This window comes from Hemitrygon akajei, chromosome 1 (genome assembly GCF_048418815.1).
Source record: "Hemitrygon akajei chromosome 1, sHemAka1.3, whole genome shotgun sequence".
NCBI lineage: Eukaryota > Metazoa > Chordata > Chondrichthyes > Myliobatiformes > Dasyatidae > Hemitrygon > Hemitrygon akajei.
In genome coordinates this window covers 37,470,500-37,486,295 of record NC_133124.1, presented here as the reverse complement: position 1 = coordinate 37,486,295, position 15,796 = coordinate 37,470,500, and the positions used below count along the sequence as shown (strand labels likewise).

General features: G+C 44.8%; 1 protein-coding gene across 4 annotated transcripts in view; it reads left to right on the top strand.

Moving 5' to 3' along the window:
* The first annotated feature begins 201 nt into the window (after positions 1 to 201).
* The window catches only part of trim55a (tripartite motif containing 55a), a 79,185-nt gene continuing 63,590 nt past the window's right edge, over positions 202 to 15,796 (top strand). For all 4 annotated transcript variants that reach the window (XM_073041444.1, XM_073041461.1, XM_073041434.1 and 1 more), the window contains exon 1: positions 202 to 510. In XM_073041444.1, the coding sequence (XP_072897545.1) occupies positions 343 to 510 (168 nt within the window). In that variant the 5' untranslated portion in view covers positions 202 to 342. The remainder of the gene's footprint in view (positions 511 to 15,796) is intronic.

Below are 15,796 nucleotides of genomic sequence, written 5' to 3'. Positions count from 1 at the left end.
TATGTCAGTGTTCAGAGAAACAGCTGTTTTGGATCTGAGCGCTGACAGGTGTAAGATTGGAGGGACAGAGAGAGGGCAGACAGCAGCTCTGGAAGTCAACGTCAGTCAGTGTCAGTTTCATATAAGGACACAGCAAAGTAAGCAAGCATAGCAACCGCTGACGTTGTGATGCTAAAAACAACCTCAATCCCACCAACCCAATCAAAGACAATGCAGAAACATCAAGAAGTGCTCTAGTCAATCAGGCCACAGCCTCAGGGCAAGTAAGGAAGAGAAGCTGGACACAGTTTAATTTCTGAAAGTAATTGTAGAAGTTAGATCAAACCGCTAAAGTTTTCTGACATGACAGCTTCCATGGATTATAACCTTTTATCCAATGATCGTCAAACCATGGACAACCTGGAAAAGCAGCTGATCTGCCCAATCTGTTTAGAATTATTCTCCAAACCAGTTGTTATTCTTCCATGTCAGCATAACCTGTGTCGGAAGTGTGCAAATGATATGTTCCAGGTAAGTTACTGATGGTCGGGATGTGTGGCCACTGAAAGGAGAAAGTGGCAACTTAATTAATTTGTAACATTAACATCACAGTGTGAGGTCTTACTGTGGGTGTGAAGGAGTGAATCCATTTTGAGATTGTTCAATAGGGCATTGGGGTACCGTTGCTCCAACTGGAGAGGGGATGCGCAGAGTGTTCTGTGAAGGTTTCACTTCAGAACCTTTTCCCGTGAACTTTTTTGGAAGGCTGCTCTGTTCTGCATGTGCTTAATGAAAGTTTCGTAAAGGAAATGAAATTGATGAATGGTGGAGGCAGTAAATTAAACCTGCCTTAAGAGTAGAGATAGTTATTCCACCATGCTCCTAGCTAACTTCCATTTTCCTGTTCTTCAAAATATTCAATCAGTATAAAGCCTATTATTCAAAATTAACTCTATATATGCTGTCTCACATTAGCTACTAGCTCAAATTTAAATCTGTATTCTCGCTTTCATATGTCACTGGGAAGCATAAAAGCTATTAGAAAAGTCAAAGTGCGTACATACATATTGCCGTATACTGCATTGAGATTCATTTTCTTGCAGGCCCTTGCAGGAAAATAAAGAAATAAAATAATATTTATGAAGAATTATACATGAGTAAAGACCGACAGACAACCAATATGCAAAAGGAGACAAGTTGTGCAAATAATAAAAAAAAAACCTGAGAACATGAGTTGTAGAGTCGTTAAAAATGGGTCTATAGATTGTAGAATCAGTTCTGAGCTCTGGAGAGTGAAGTTATCCACACCAGTTCAGGAGCCTGATTGCTGTAGGATAATAATTGTGTCTGAACCTGGTGGTGTAGGACCTAAGGCTCCTATATCTCCTGCTCAATGGTAGTAGTGTGAAGAGAGCGTGGCCTGAACGATGGGGTCCTTGATGATGGATGCCATTTTGTTGTGGCAGTGCTCCATGTAAGTGCGCTTAATGGTGGGGAGGGCTTTGCCAATGATGGACTGGGCTCTATTCACCACTCTTTATAGACTGCTTTATTCCTGGGCATTTGTGCTTCCAAGTATATCCACCTCTGTGGATCCAAATGCCACTATTGTCCACCACTAGGTGTGATGATGGTGCAGTGATTAGATTGCTGGACTAGTTATCCAGAAGCCTAAATACAGAAAATTTTGTTCAAACCCCATCATAGTAGCTGTCAAAATTAAATTCATATTGAGAGTATAAAAAATAGTCTGAGAAGTGATGAACATCATGTTATTAAAAATGCCCTGAAAGGAGAGAAATTTGGTGTCTTTTCCTAAATTCTCCAGTTCAACCTGCTCCCCCTGTACACTTCTCCTTTCACCCCCTGATCACCTGTAGTTCCTCACCCCAACCACCTTCATCCTGTTCCTTTGCCTTGGGCTATCCAATCCATCTGCCTATCCATACTCCTCCCACTGTTCACATCTGCTCACCCTACCTCTGATTTGGTTCCTTGTTCCACCTTCCTTTCCTATCAGATTCCATCATCTATAGCAGTCTGGTCGCTCCAGCTATCACCTGTTGCCTTGTCACTCTTCCTCCCCCATTTGTTTATCACCCTTCGCCATCTCTCCTCTACCCTGGATCTATCAACCCCTTGTCAACTTCTGTTCTATCCCTTCCCCACACCTCTTTCTAGTGTCCATCTTCTTTCTATCATTCAATCCAGATGAAGGATCTCAACCCAGAACATTGATGGTCCATTTCCCTCCTCTGACCTGTGGTACTTTGTTTTCTGCTCCAGATCCCATCATCTGCAGTCTCTGTGTCTCCTTGACTGATCTGGTCTCGATGTGACTCCATCCCTGATATTGACTCTGAGTATGTCCTCTGCAATAGGCTCTGTTGTTCAGAGACAGTGGGAGAAGGGCAACAAAAGCTGGGCATGCCAACAATGCCTGAAGTATTAAAAGAAACGGGCTAACCTCAACTCCACTTTTGTGAAAGGGAAGCAATCCAGACCACATTGCTGTAGGATTCACTCTCAGCCTGCTAAACCCCCATACAAAGCCTGTCTCAAACCAGAGATTTCAGGAATTAGGGGAATCAAGACATATAGGCCCAATGCTAGAATATGGCACTGAGGTAATGAATTGACCATGATCTTATTGAATGGTAGAATGAAACATATGCCTGCTTCTGTTAACATACTTGTCTTTAAAATATCAAATGAGTCAAAGGAATGGGAATATTAATATAGGGATTCCTTTTATATCTCTTAAGTCTTCCAAGAGAGGTTCGTCTTGAATAATGTAAATTGCCCAGCAGACTCCCACTGCAACTGTAATAAAAATGCAACGGAGCCGAGGGGGAACTGAGCTGTCATTGAGATCTCCTGGGCTTTGCCATCTCACTAAGTGCAATGGCAAATCCATTTCTGGAGCTAGAGCTGAAATTGTTATACCCCTGAGTCTAGCAGTTTTATATTAGTTCATACATTTAATATGAAGCAATCACATTGTTGTTATTTTTATTTAGTAATACAGCACGTAACAAGACCTTCCAGTCCTACAAGGCCAGCATCACCACTACCACCATCATCATCATCATCACCATCATCACCATCAGCATCATCATCATCATGTGCCGTGTAATACGATGTCGGCGATCATTGCCTTTCCATAATCATGATTGTTCTTGGCAAACTTTTCTACAGAAGTCGTTTGCCATTGCCTTCTTCTGGGCAGAGTCTTGAAAAGATAGGTGAAACCAGCCATTATCAATACACTTCAGAGATTGTCTGCCTGGTTACATATGTCAGTGATCACATAACCAAAACTTGTGTTGTGCACCAGGTGCTCATACAACCATCCACCATCTGCTTCCATGCCTTTACATGACCCTGATTGGGTGGGGGGAGGGCAGGGTGGATAAACAGGTACTACATCCTGCCCAAGGGTGACCTGCAGCCCAGCGGAGAGGAGGGGTGCCTTACTCATCCTTTGGTAAAGATGTATCTCCACCCCACCACCCAATTGCACTCGTGACCAATTAAACTACGAACCCATACACCTTAAGAATGTGGGAGGAAGCCAGAGCACCCAGAAGAAACCAACATAGTCACAGGGAGCACATACAAACTCCTTACAGACAGCGACAGAATTGAATGATAGTCGCTGGTGCTGTGATAGGGTTGCACTAACTCCAAGGCTAGTGTACCGCCCCAATATTCCAGCAATAATTAAATAAAACCAGAGAAAATGGAAAATACTCCGCAGGTCAGACAACACCTGTGCAGAGAGAAACAGTTCATCAACTGTTCAGGTTGATGAACAGTATCATCAGAAGTGAGAAAAGCTAGAAATCAAACATGAAAGAAGTGGAGAGAATAAAACAAGTATCGGTAGCAGGATGGGGTGCAAGAAAGACTTTGGAGGAAATGGGTGTAGTCAAAGGCTAGTTGTGAAATGGGAGAATAAGTATAGCCAGGTAATGGACGGTGATGGTGGAGAATTGTTCCATCATGGTGGAAGATATGTGTACATGCAGAAATGTAATGGTTTGAGATTGTGCGGTAATTGTGAACAGTTGTGACATCAGCACTGTTGATTTGATGCCTCTTGAGCTCTGACAAATGAGACCTGATTTCATTGCAACATTAAAAATTCCTTCCAGGGGTTGACAGGGTAGATATTGAGATTATGGGTTCAAGGTTAGCCATTCCTGAGGAAGCCTTTCTTGGAGGATGATGAATCTTTAGAAATTGTTACCTACCAGGAATGGTATAGCGTTACTGCAGGGAAGTAGCACTGAGGTAATTGTCCAGCCATTACTTTATTGTATAGTAGAGTAAACACAAGGGCCACACAAATCAGGTTGGGCTAGATCCCAAGAGAGGGAATTTGTAGAATGTCTACAAGATGGCTTTTTAGAGCAGCTTGTGGTCGAGCCCACGAAGGGAATGTCAAGAGCAAACACGAGGAAATCTGCAGATGCTGGAAATTCAAACAACAACACACACAAAATGCTGGTAGAACACAGCAGGCTAGGCAGCATCTATAGGGAGAAGCGCTGTCGACGTTTCGGGCCGAGACCCTTCGTCAGGACTAACCGAAAGGAAAGGTAGTAAGAGATTTGAAAGTAGTGGGGGGAGGGGGAAGTGTGAAATGGTAGGAGAAGACCGGAGGGGGTGGGATGAAGCTAAGAGCTGGAAAGGTGATTGGTGAAAGTGATACAGAGCTGGAGAAGGGAAAGGATCATGGGACGGGAGGCTTCAGGAGAACGAAAGTGGGGGGGGGGGGGGGGGTGGGAGCACCAGAGGGAGATGGAGAACAGGCAAACAACTAAATATGTCAGGGATGAATGTCAATTCTGGATTGGGTGTTATGAAATTACCCATATTTGTTAGGAAGCTTAAGGTAAAGGAACCCTTATGAGGTAGTGATCATGATATGATAGAATTGCAGTTTGAGAAGGAGATGCTAACATCAGATGTATCAGTATTACTGTGGGGGAAAGGGGATTACAGAGGCATGAGAGAGGAGCAGGTCAAAGATGAATGGAAGGGGACACTAGCAGGGATGATGGCAGAACAGCAATAGCTGGAGTCTCTGGGAACAAATCAGAAGGCACAGGAAAGATACTTCCCAAAGATGAAGAAGTATTCTAAAGGGAGGATGAGGCAACTGTGAATAACAAGGGATGTCAAAGACAGCATAAGAGAAAAAAAGAGGGCATATAATAGAGAAAAATTAGTGGGAAAATAGAGAATTGAGAAGCCTTTAAAAAGCAATTAAAAGGCATAAAGAGAGAAAAGATGAAGTAAGTTAGCTAATAATATAAAAGAAGATACAGAAAGCATTTTCAGATATATAAAGAGTAAAAGAGAAATCTGAGTGGATATCATGTTACTGGAAAATGATGCTGGAGAGTTAGTAATGGGAGACAAAGAAATAGCAGACAAACTTGATAAGTAATTATTCAGTCTTTACTGTGGAAGACACTAGCAGAATGCCAGATATATGAGAGTGTCAAGGGGTAGAAGTGAGTGTTGTTGCTTATTACTAAGGAGAAGGTGCTTGGGAGGCAGAATAGTCTGAAGATAGATAAGTCACCTGGACCAGATGGACTACACCCCAGCATTCTGAAAGAGGGAACTGAAGAGATTGTGGAGGCATTAGTAATGATCTTTCAAGAATCATTAAATTCTGGAATGGTATCATAGGACTGGAAAATTGTAAATGTCACTCCACTCTCTAAGAAAGGAGGGAGGCAGAAGAAAGGAAATTATAGGCCATTTAGTTTGACTTCAATAGTTGGAAAAATGTTGGAGTCTATTATTAAAGAAGAGGTTTTGGGGTACTTGGAAGCACATGACAAAATAGGCCAAAGTCAGCAAGTTTCCTTCAGGGGAAATCTTGTCTGACGAAACTGATAGAATTCGCTGAGAAACTAACAAGCAGGATAGACAAAGGAGAGTCAGTGGATGTTGTTTATTTGGATTTTTGGAAGGCAAGGTGCCACACATGATGTTGCTTAACAAGGTAAGAGCCCATGGTATTACAGGAAAGATACTAGCATAGATATAAGATTGTCTGACTGACTAGTGGAAAGAGTGGGAATAAAGGTGGCATTTTCTGGTTGGCTGCCGTTGACTAGTGATGTGCCGCAGGAGTCTTCTTTTCACATTACATGTCAATGATTTGGATGAAGGAATTGATGGCTTTGTGGCCAAATTTGTGAATGGCACAAAGATAGGTGAAGGAGCAGGTAGTGTTGAGAAAGCAGTGCCTGCAGAAAGACTTAGACAGATCGAGGCAATGGAACTTAGACAGATCGAGGGAATGGGCAATGGAATGGGGGGGTGGAAGGTAGAAGAAATCTTTGATAGAAGAAATAAAGGTGTGTAGGATAGCGTGGATGTTTCCTTTGGTAGGGAGTCTAGAACAAAGGGGATAGACTCAGAATAGAGATGAGGAAACATTTCTTTAGCCAGAGGGTGGTGAATCTGTGGATTTCATTGCCACTAATGGCTGTGCAGGCCAAGTCATTGGGCATATTTAAGTCAGATGTTTATAGTTTTTTAAAAATAACCTGGGCATCAAAGGTTACAGGGAGAAGGCAGGAGAATGGGATTGAGAGGGATAATATATCACCCAGAATGAAATGGCGGACAGACTCAATGGGCCAAATGGCCTAGTTCTGTTCCTATGTCTTATGGGCTCATGGACATGAAATTTATTGTTTTGAGCAGCACAACAATACAAAGACTTAAAATTACTATCAATTATAATAAATAAATAAATATTGCAAAACCAATAGTGAACGATTCAGAAATCTGATGGCAGAAGGGAAGAAGCTGTTTCTGACTCCTGCATCTCCTTTTGGATGGCAGTAACAAGAAGAGACATGGCCCAGATGCTACTGGTTCTGAGTGATAGATGCCACCTTTCTGAGGGACGGCCTCATGAAGATGGATATCGATGATAGTGGGCATATGGTGATGCAGGATTTCAATGACTCGTGTATTGAGGCTGCAACATTGCAAAAGAGATTACAAGACCATCTGAATGTATAATTGGTTTGAAACCATAATAATGAAAATTTTTGAAGATCCAAGTGGCAGCAAATGGGGCTTTTATTTTGAACCACACACAAAATGCTGGAGGAGCTCAGCAGGCCAGACAGCATCTATGGAAAAAAGTACAACTGGCATTTCTGAATGAGACCCCTCAGCAGGACTGCTGTAAGAACTCGCCCAGAACACTGACTGTACTTTTTTCATAGATGCTGTGTGTTGCTTGGATGTCCAGCATCTGCAGATTTTCTCTTGTTTGTGATTTTATTTTGTATCAGTACATTCTGCCCTTCATCACCCTCAAAGAAAACTTGAAACATAGAAACATAGAAAACCTATAGCACAATAGAGGCCCTTCGGCCCACAAATTAGTGCCGAACATGTCCCTACCTTAGAAATTACTAGGCTTACCCATAGCCCTCTATTCTTCTAAGCTCCATGACCCATCATATCCACCTCCACCACTATTGCCAGCAGCCCATTCCACGCACTCACCACTCTCTGAGTAAAAATCCTACCCCTGACATCTCCTCTGTACCTACTCTCCAGCACCTTAAACCTGTGTCCTCTTGTGGCAACCATTTCAGCCCTGGGAAAAAGCCCCTGACTATCCACATGATCAGTGCCTCTCATCATCTTATTCACATCTATCAGGTCACCTCTCACCCTCCGTCGCTCCAAGGAGAAAAGGCCGAGTTCACTCAACCAATTGTCATAAGGCATGCTCCCCAATCCAGGCAACATCCTTGTAAATCTCTGCACCCTTTCTATGGCTTCCACATCCTTCCTGTATTGAGGCAACCAGAACTGAGCACAATACTCCAAGTGGGGTCTGACCAGGGTCCTATGTAGCTGAACGTAAGGACTATCCTGTCAGCACCCAAACCCTGCTTGAGATCAACACACTTGAGAACACAATGTTGCTGGCAAGAAGCAACTACACAGGGTGAGTCATGCAACCAACTACAGCCTGATTGAGGTATCCTCAAACATTATCCTGGCTGCTGTACAACAACCTTGCATCATACAGCAGAGCAAGTCACCGAGTTTGTTTTATTCTACAATCTGCCGAACTACCTGGATTTGCCAGCACCTGCTCATCAGAATAGAGAGGAGACGGAGGAAAAGAGAATATAAAGCAGGATTTGTCTTTGATCTGGTAATCAGTGAACAACAAACCAGATTTTCCTTTCGAAGAATTCCAGTCTTTCACTCCATTTACAATCTCCATTAACCCTTCCATCTGTTTCTGACCATCACAGTGTCCACTTGACCACAGAGACAGAATGATAGAGAGCACCAAATCAGCATCCCAGAGCACATTTACTCACAAAGCCCATCAATGTCAACTGATTGTCCTTGTGTAAATTAATATTTAAATAGAGCAAAACCGCAAAATGTTGGCAGACCAAATGATCCTAGAGCATGCAACACATAAAGCTGGCATTCAAGTGCAGAAAGTATTGAGGAAGGCAAATGGAATGTTGACAAGGAGCTGATTATTGACCAGGAGAAGGAAATCGGAGGTCTATGAGTCCGTCCTTACCAGGAGATCAGAGTTGGAGAGGGTCAGAAACTTTAAACTCCTCTGTGTTACCATTTCTTAGGAACTGTCCTGGGTCTAGAGCAATTACAAAGAAAGCACGGTGACACCGCCACTTCCTTAGAGGTTTGCAAAGATTCAGCATGGCATCTAAAACTTTGACAAACTTCTATAGGTGTGTGATGGGGAGCATACTGACTGGTTGCATCATGGCCTGGTATTGAAGCACCAATGCCCTTGTACAGAAAATCCTACAAAAAGTAGTGGATATGGCCCAGTATATCACAGGTAAAGCTCTCCCCACCATTGAGACGTGTCCTGTCGCAGGAAAGCAGCATCCAACTTCAAGGACCTGCACTACCTCTCACTGCTGCCATCAGGAAGAAGGTAGAGAAGCCTCAGGGCCTTCACCATCAGGTTCAGGATCAGTTATTATCCCTCAAGCATAAGCCCCTTAAACCAATGGGTATAACTTCATTCAACTTCACTCCCCCATCACTGAACTGTTCCCACAACCTATCGCTCACTTTCAAGGATTCTTCATCTCATGTTATCAATATTTATTGCTTATTTATTTATTTATTTATTTATTTATTTATTTATTTATTTATTTATTTATTTATATTCTTTCTTTTTTCTTCTGTACTTACTCAGTTTGCTGTCTTTTGACATTGGTTGTTTGTCCATCCTGTTGGTGCAGGATTGATCCTGCTGTGTTTTTTGACTTTCTGAGCATGCCTACAAGAAAACAAATCTCAGGGTTGCATGTGATACCAAATATGTACTTCAATTATAAGTTTACTTTGAACTTTGAAGTTTATTAGAGGCATGAAATATAACATTAAGGAGGTTTTTTTGTGCAATTTTCAGGGTACTGGTGGGATTTCTACTGGAATATTGCATATAATTTTTGTCTATATTTAAGGGAAACCATACCTGCATTAGATGCAGCACAGGGAATGTCCACTAAACAGATTCTTGGGATGAAGTGGTGGATATATAAAAACAAATTAAGTTCTGCTTAAACTTGTATGAACTTAGAAGAATGTGAAGTGACCTTATTGATTTGGAGTGGGAGCTGACGGGGTAGGTATAGAGGAAATATCTCTTCTGGTGGGTGTTGTCCGGAGATATGGGGGGTGTGGGGGAGGAAGTAGTTACAGAATAAGGGATCACCCATTTAAGGAGGAGCTGAGGAGGAATTTCTTCTTCTAAATGTTGGTGATTCTTTGGATTGACCACTCCAGAGAGTTGCAGAGGTTGACAGGGTCTTGGGGAGGGATTGGGGAAGTGGTATTCAGGCCACGTATGGATCAATGGTCAGACCCAATGGACTAATTGGTCCACTCTGCTCCTGTTGCTTTTGCTCTTAGAAAGCATTCCTTGCAATGTGTACTTCCTTTATGGACTTGTTGCTGCACTTGAGCTCCTGTGCTAAGCTTCTCGATGGCTGCTACATAGATAGCAGCAGGTTGCTGACTGTTAATGACTTTGGAGGATGTCCTCGAGGAGTGCTGCCCTGGCTTTGGACCGTACCCAGTGACTCTGAATGACTGACACACCAAAGTACTTAAAAATAACAGTGCAAAGACCAGCCTGAGGAATGTCAGTACTTACATTTTGCCAAGCCATTCTTAGCCCAGGTTTGTACTTCACAACCCCTGGTAATGTCTTAAAGGATGGGCTGCTGTTGTTCTGTGCACCCACAAAGCCCTTTCAGACTCTGCTACCACAGCCATTATGGTTGTAGTCTGATCTTGAATGGTTTACAATTAACCTCCATGAGAGTAATTTGAGCTGGTGTGGCAGACCGCATGCACCAACTGAGTAGAAACCACACCACTCAGACTCTAAACAGATTGCTTTGCCAAACAAGCTGATACGTTGAGAATTAGATATTGCGTGAGGATACAAATGGCAAAAATATAAATGGAGGTGGCTATGATTTCTCCGTGCTCCTTTTCAGCAGACATGTCAATAAACTAAGTGTTTCTTATATATGTCCATCAGCTTTGACAGGCACATCAAAAATATATGTAATTTTCAACAGCAGAGCCCATGCACAACTTTGCCTTTTGAGGAGCCGATACATGGATGTCTTTTATCTACCCAGTATATGGAGGACTTCTGCCCTACTCCCTACCTTGTGTTTGCAAATCTAGGTGCTTGCAGTAACCTGTGTTTCGCTAGCACTTCCCGCAATGTAAGGATTGATAGGATGCATTTTACTTCAGCCTTTAACACTCCGTTAGTACACCCAACTTGACAGTGCTAGCCAGTCATGAACCAGACCCCACAAAGCCATAAGGCAATAAACAGCACGGTGGGCAATGAATTATCTCTGAAATCCTTGTAACAATCTTTATTGTTGACAATGTTGTCAAATGAATGTCCAAAGTTCCTGTATCAATTTCCTTCCCACTATTTTATTGGAAGGATCAAAGTATCTAAAATAAATAGAAGAAAGTAGGGATGAAATTACAGAGGAGGGGACTTTAAATGTACTTATGTAAGTAAGTTGTTTGCAGCCATTTTTGTTCATAGTCCATTTTTGTTAATGATTCTGATAGATTTGTATTTATTCTCTACAGCCTCCATAGGAACTAAACTACCTAAAAGTAGTTGCTTGCAGTAGTATCTGGATCATACTCATTCTCATGTCAATAGTATGTACAGAAAATTAAGCTCTTTACCTTCTATTTTTAAAAAAAGTTTATAATTTAGATGTTCCCATAACTGGGAAATGTGCTTCAAAGTCTGCACCAGGACAGAAAGCTTTTTTTTAACATGAGCCAGCACAGGAAGCTGCAGCTGCACATCTCTGCTCCCTGCAGCGTGACCTGTACTTCCCTGACAGCTCATTCCATGGGGATAGTTGGCAGAGATTCAGTCCCATGTGTCTCACTCTGCCCGACTACTGTGCAGGCTGACTACACCAGCTAAAATGGTTGTATGTTGAATGTCATCCAGGTCTTGCTGCAGATGGGCAGAAACTGTTTCATTACCTGAATAGCAGAACTAAACAGTGTGCAATCATTGCCAAGTGTTCCCAGTGGTGAGATTATCATAAAGAGAAGGTCATTAAGGAACCAAATGAAGATGGTGATAAGAAGACATACAGCAGTGAGACAGATCAGCTGACACAACCTTCTTCACCTTCAAGAGGCCATCTTCAAGAGGCAATGTCTCAAGAAGGCAGCATCTATCACTAAAGACCCTCACCACCTGGGACAAGAGGGGGAGCACCACTTCTAGTAGGGCTGTATCATTGAATCTCCAATAGGCAGTGGAAACTTGATGAGCAGGTGTGTAGAGGAATTGCTCATAGTTATTCTTAGAACAGAGTTGTACTCGTGGGAGACTTTAAATGCCGCAGTATTGATTGGGCCCACACAGAGTGTTAAGAGCCTAAACAAGGTTGAATTTCTGAAATATGTCCAGGAAAGTTTCCTGAGTCAATGTATAGAGGGACCTACTTAGGAGAGTGCTATACTGGACCTTCTCTTGAGAAATGAGACAGGGCAGGTTATTGAAATGACCGTCAGGAAGGACTTTGATTCTAGTGACCATAATTCTATTGGTTTTGAGATGGTAATGGAAAAGAACAGGATTAAGGTCATAAAGTGGGGCAGGGCCAATTTTGAGAGAATTAGGCAGAATCTGGCAGTGATCAATTAGAAGAGGCAGCTTGAAGGAAAAAGAACGGCTGGCAAGTGGGGGGCTTTCAAGATATCAAGATCCTCAAGGCAGCATATTCCTGTTACGGCGAACAGTAAACTTGGTAAGTTTAGGGAAACCTGGATCAAGAGATATTGAGGCTCTGATCAAGAAAAAGAAGGAAGCATACATTGGGTTTATGAGGTTGGGGGAGGGCAGGTGAATTTCTCAATGACAATAGAAAAATTAAAAATACACAGAGGGAAATCAGGCAAAGAGAAGGTATGAGATGAAGCAGGCAGATAAGGTTAAGGAAATCCCCAAGATATTCTATACTAAGAGTAAATGGGTGGCTAGCAAGAAGGTAGTTCCCTTGAGAGCTCAGCAGTCCTGCTTATGTCTCAAGCTGAGGGAAGTGGGCAAGATTTTTAATGAATATTTCTCCTCAGTGTTTACTGAGGATAAAATAATGTTTGCTCAAGTGAGAAGGGAAATAAGTGGAGATGTTTTGGAGAACATTCATATGACCAGGGAGGTTTGCAGCTTTGCAGTGCATTAAGGTGGATAAATCCCCAATGCATGGCCAAGACCAGCTTCACATTCAATGTCAGGCTGAAGAAGAAAATACAGAGGACCTTGCAGAGTCATTTGCTTCTTTGTAAACCACTGGTGAAGTTTTTGAAGACTGGAAAGTGGTTAAAATTGTTTAAGAAGGGTAGAAAGTATTAGCCTGGAAGCTACAGACAGGTCAGCTGGACATCAGTGCTAGGGAAGTTACTGGAGTGTATTCTGAAGGACTAGATCTATCAGTATAGGGCCTAACACATCGATGCAATCACAAAGAAGGCAGGCCAGTGGCTCTTCTTCATTAGGAGTTTGAGGAGATTTTCTGTAGGTATAATAATAACTATTTGTAGATCACTTTGCATACAGATGATGTAATTTCATGTGCTTTACAATGGGATAAAAGTACAACCATGATAATAAAATAAAAATAAATACAAAAAGAAAAGACATTAAGATATTAGTTAAAAGCAAGGTTAAATAAATAAATGGCAGTTCTAAGTGTCAACTGAGTCTGCATCCCTTATAGATTTAGGTATTGAGTTCCACTGTTTATGAGCATAGTTCAAAAAAGCAGATTTGCCAATTATGTTTTGAGGGAGATTGTTTAAATTTAAGAGAGCGGAAGAAGAAAACCTGAGAGTTCGAGCTGGATTATAAAATGAAAATGATTCTGTGTACTCCGGTCTCAGATGATTAGGAGCCTTAAAAAACAAGTAAGAGAACTTTAAAGCCAATTCTAAAAGATACAGGAAGACAATGAAGAGTAGCTAGTCTGGGAGTGACATGTTCCTTGGTTAAAGGTCCAGCAGCAGTGTTCTGAATCAGTTGAAGTTCATCAATAGGTTGCTTTGGAAGGTCAATAAAAAGTGTATTGCAGTAATTTAGTCTATTCAAAGTAAAAGCGTGAACTAGTTTTTCAGCATCATTATGTGACAGAAATGGCCATACCTTTGCGATACTTTTAAAGTGTAGAAATGCTGCTCAAGTCACTTCCTTTATGTGGGACTTAAAATAGAGTAGAGAGTGTTCTGACTGGTTGTGTCACAGCTGGGATGGAGCACCCGGTGCGTCACAGTTGGGATGGAGCACCCGGTGAGTCACAGGAGCACCCGGTTCGTCACAGCTGGGATGGAGCACCCGGTGCGTCACAGCTGGATGGAGCACCCGGTGAGTCACAGCTGGGATGGAGCACCCGGTGAGTCACAGCTGGGATGGAGCACCCAGTGAGTCACAGGAGCACCCGGTTCATCACAGCTGGGATGGAGCACCCGGTGTGTCACAGCTGGGATGGAGCACCCGGTGCATCACAGCTGGATGGAGCACCCGGTGAGTCACAGGAGCACCCAGTTCGTCACAGCTGAGATGGAGCACCCGGTGAGCCACAGCTGGGATGGAGCACCCGGTGTGTCACAGGAGCACCTGGTGCGTCACAGGAGCACCCGGTGAGTCACAGCTGGGATGGAGCACCCGGTGAGTCACAGTAGCACCCGGTGTGTCACAGCTGGGATGGAGCACCCGGTGAGTCACAGCTGGGATGGAGCACCCGGTGTGTCACAGCTGGGATGGAGCACCCGGTGAGTCACAGCTGGGATGGAGCACCCGGTGCGTCACAGCTGGGATGGAGCACCCGGTGAGTCACAGCTGGGATGGAGCACCCGGTGCGTCACAGCTGGGATGGAGCACCCGGTGAGTCACAGCTGGGATGGAGCCGTCACAGCTGGGATGGAGCACCCGGTGAGTCACAGGAGCACCCGGTTCGTCACAGCTGGGATGGAGCACCCGGTGAGTCACAGCTGGGATGGAGCACCCGGTGCGTCACAGCTGGGATGGAGCACCCGGTGCGTCACAGGAGCACCCGGTGCGTCACAGCTGGGATGGAGCACCCGGTGAGTCACAGGAGCACCCGGTGAGTCACAGCTGGGATGGAGCACCCGGTGCGTCACAGGAGCACCCGGTGCGTCACAGCTGGGATGGAGCACCCGGTGAGTCACAGCTGGGATGGAGCACCCGGTGAGTCACAGCTGGGATGGAGCACCCGGTGCGTCACAGCTGGGATGGAGCACCCGGTGAGTCACAGCTGGGATGGAGCCGTCACAGCTGGGATGGAGCACCCGGTGAGTCACAGGAGCACCCGGTTCGTCACAGCTGGGATGGAGCACCCGGTGAGTCACAGCTGGGATGGAGCACCCGGTGCGTCACAGGAGCACCCGGTTCGTCACAGCTGGGATGGAGCACCCGGTGAGTCACAGCTGGGATGGAGCACCCGGTGCGTCACAGCTGGATGGAGCACCCGGTGCGTCACAGGAGCACCCGGTGTGTCACAGCTGGGATGGAGCACCCGGTGAGTCACAGTAGCACCCGGTGTGTCACAGCTGGGATGGAGCACCCGGTGAGTCACAGCTGGGATGGAGCACCCGGTGTGTCACAGCTGGGATGGAGCACCCGGTGAGTCACAGCTGGGATGGAGCACCCGGTGCGTCACAGGAGCACCTGGTGCGTCACAGCTGGGATGGAGCACCCGGTGAGTCACAGGAGCACCCGGTGAGTCACAGCTGGGATGGAGCACCCGGTGTGTCACAGCTGGGATGGAGCACCCGGTGCGTCACAGGAGCACCTGGTGCGTCACAGCTGGGATGGAGCACCCGGTGAGTCACAGGAGCACCCGGTGAGTCACAGCTGGGATGGAGCACCCGGTGTGTCACAGCTGGGATGGAGCACCTGGTGAGTCACAGCTGGGATGGAGCACCCGGTGCGTCACAGCTGGGATGGAGCACCCGGTGAGTCACAGCTGGGATGGAGCACCCGGTGCGTCACAGCTGGGATGGAGCACCCGGTGAGTCACAGGAGCACCCGGTTCATCACAGCTGGGATGGAGCACCCGGTGAGTCACAGCTGGGATGGAGCACCCGGTGCGTCACAGGAGCACCCGGTTCGTCACAGCTGGGATGGAGCACCCGGTGAGTCACAGCTGGGATAGAGCACCCAGTGAGT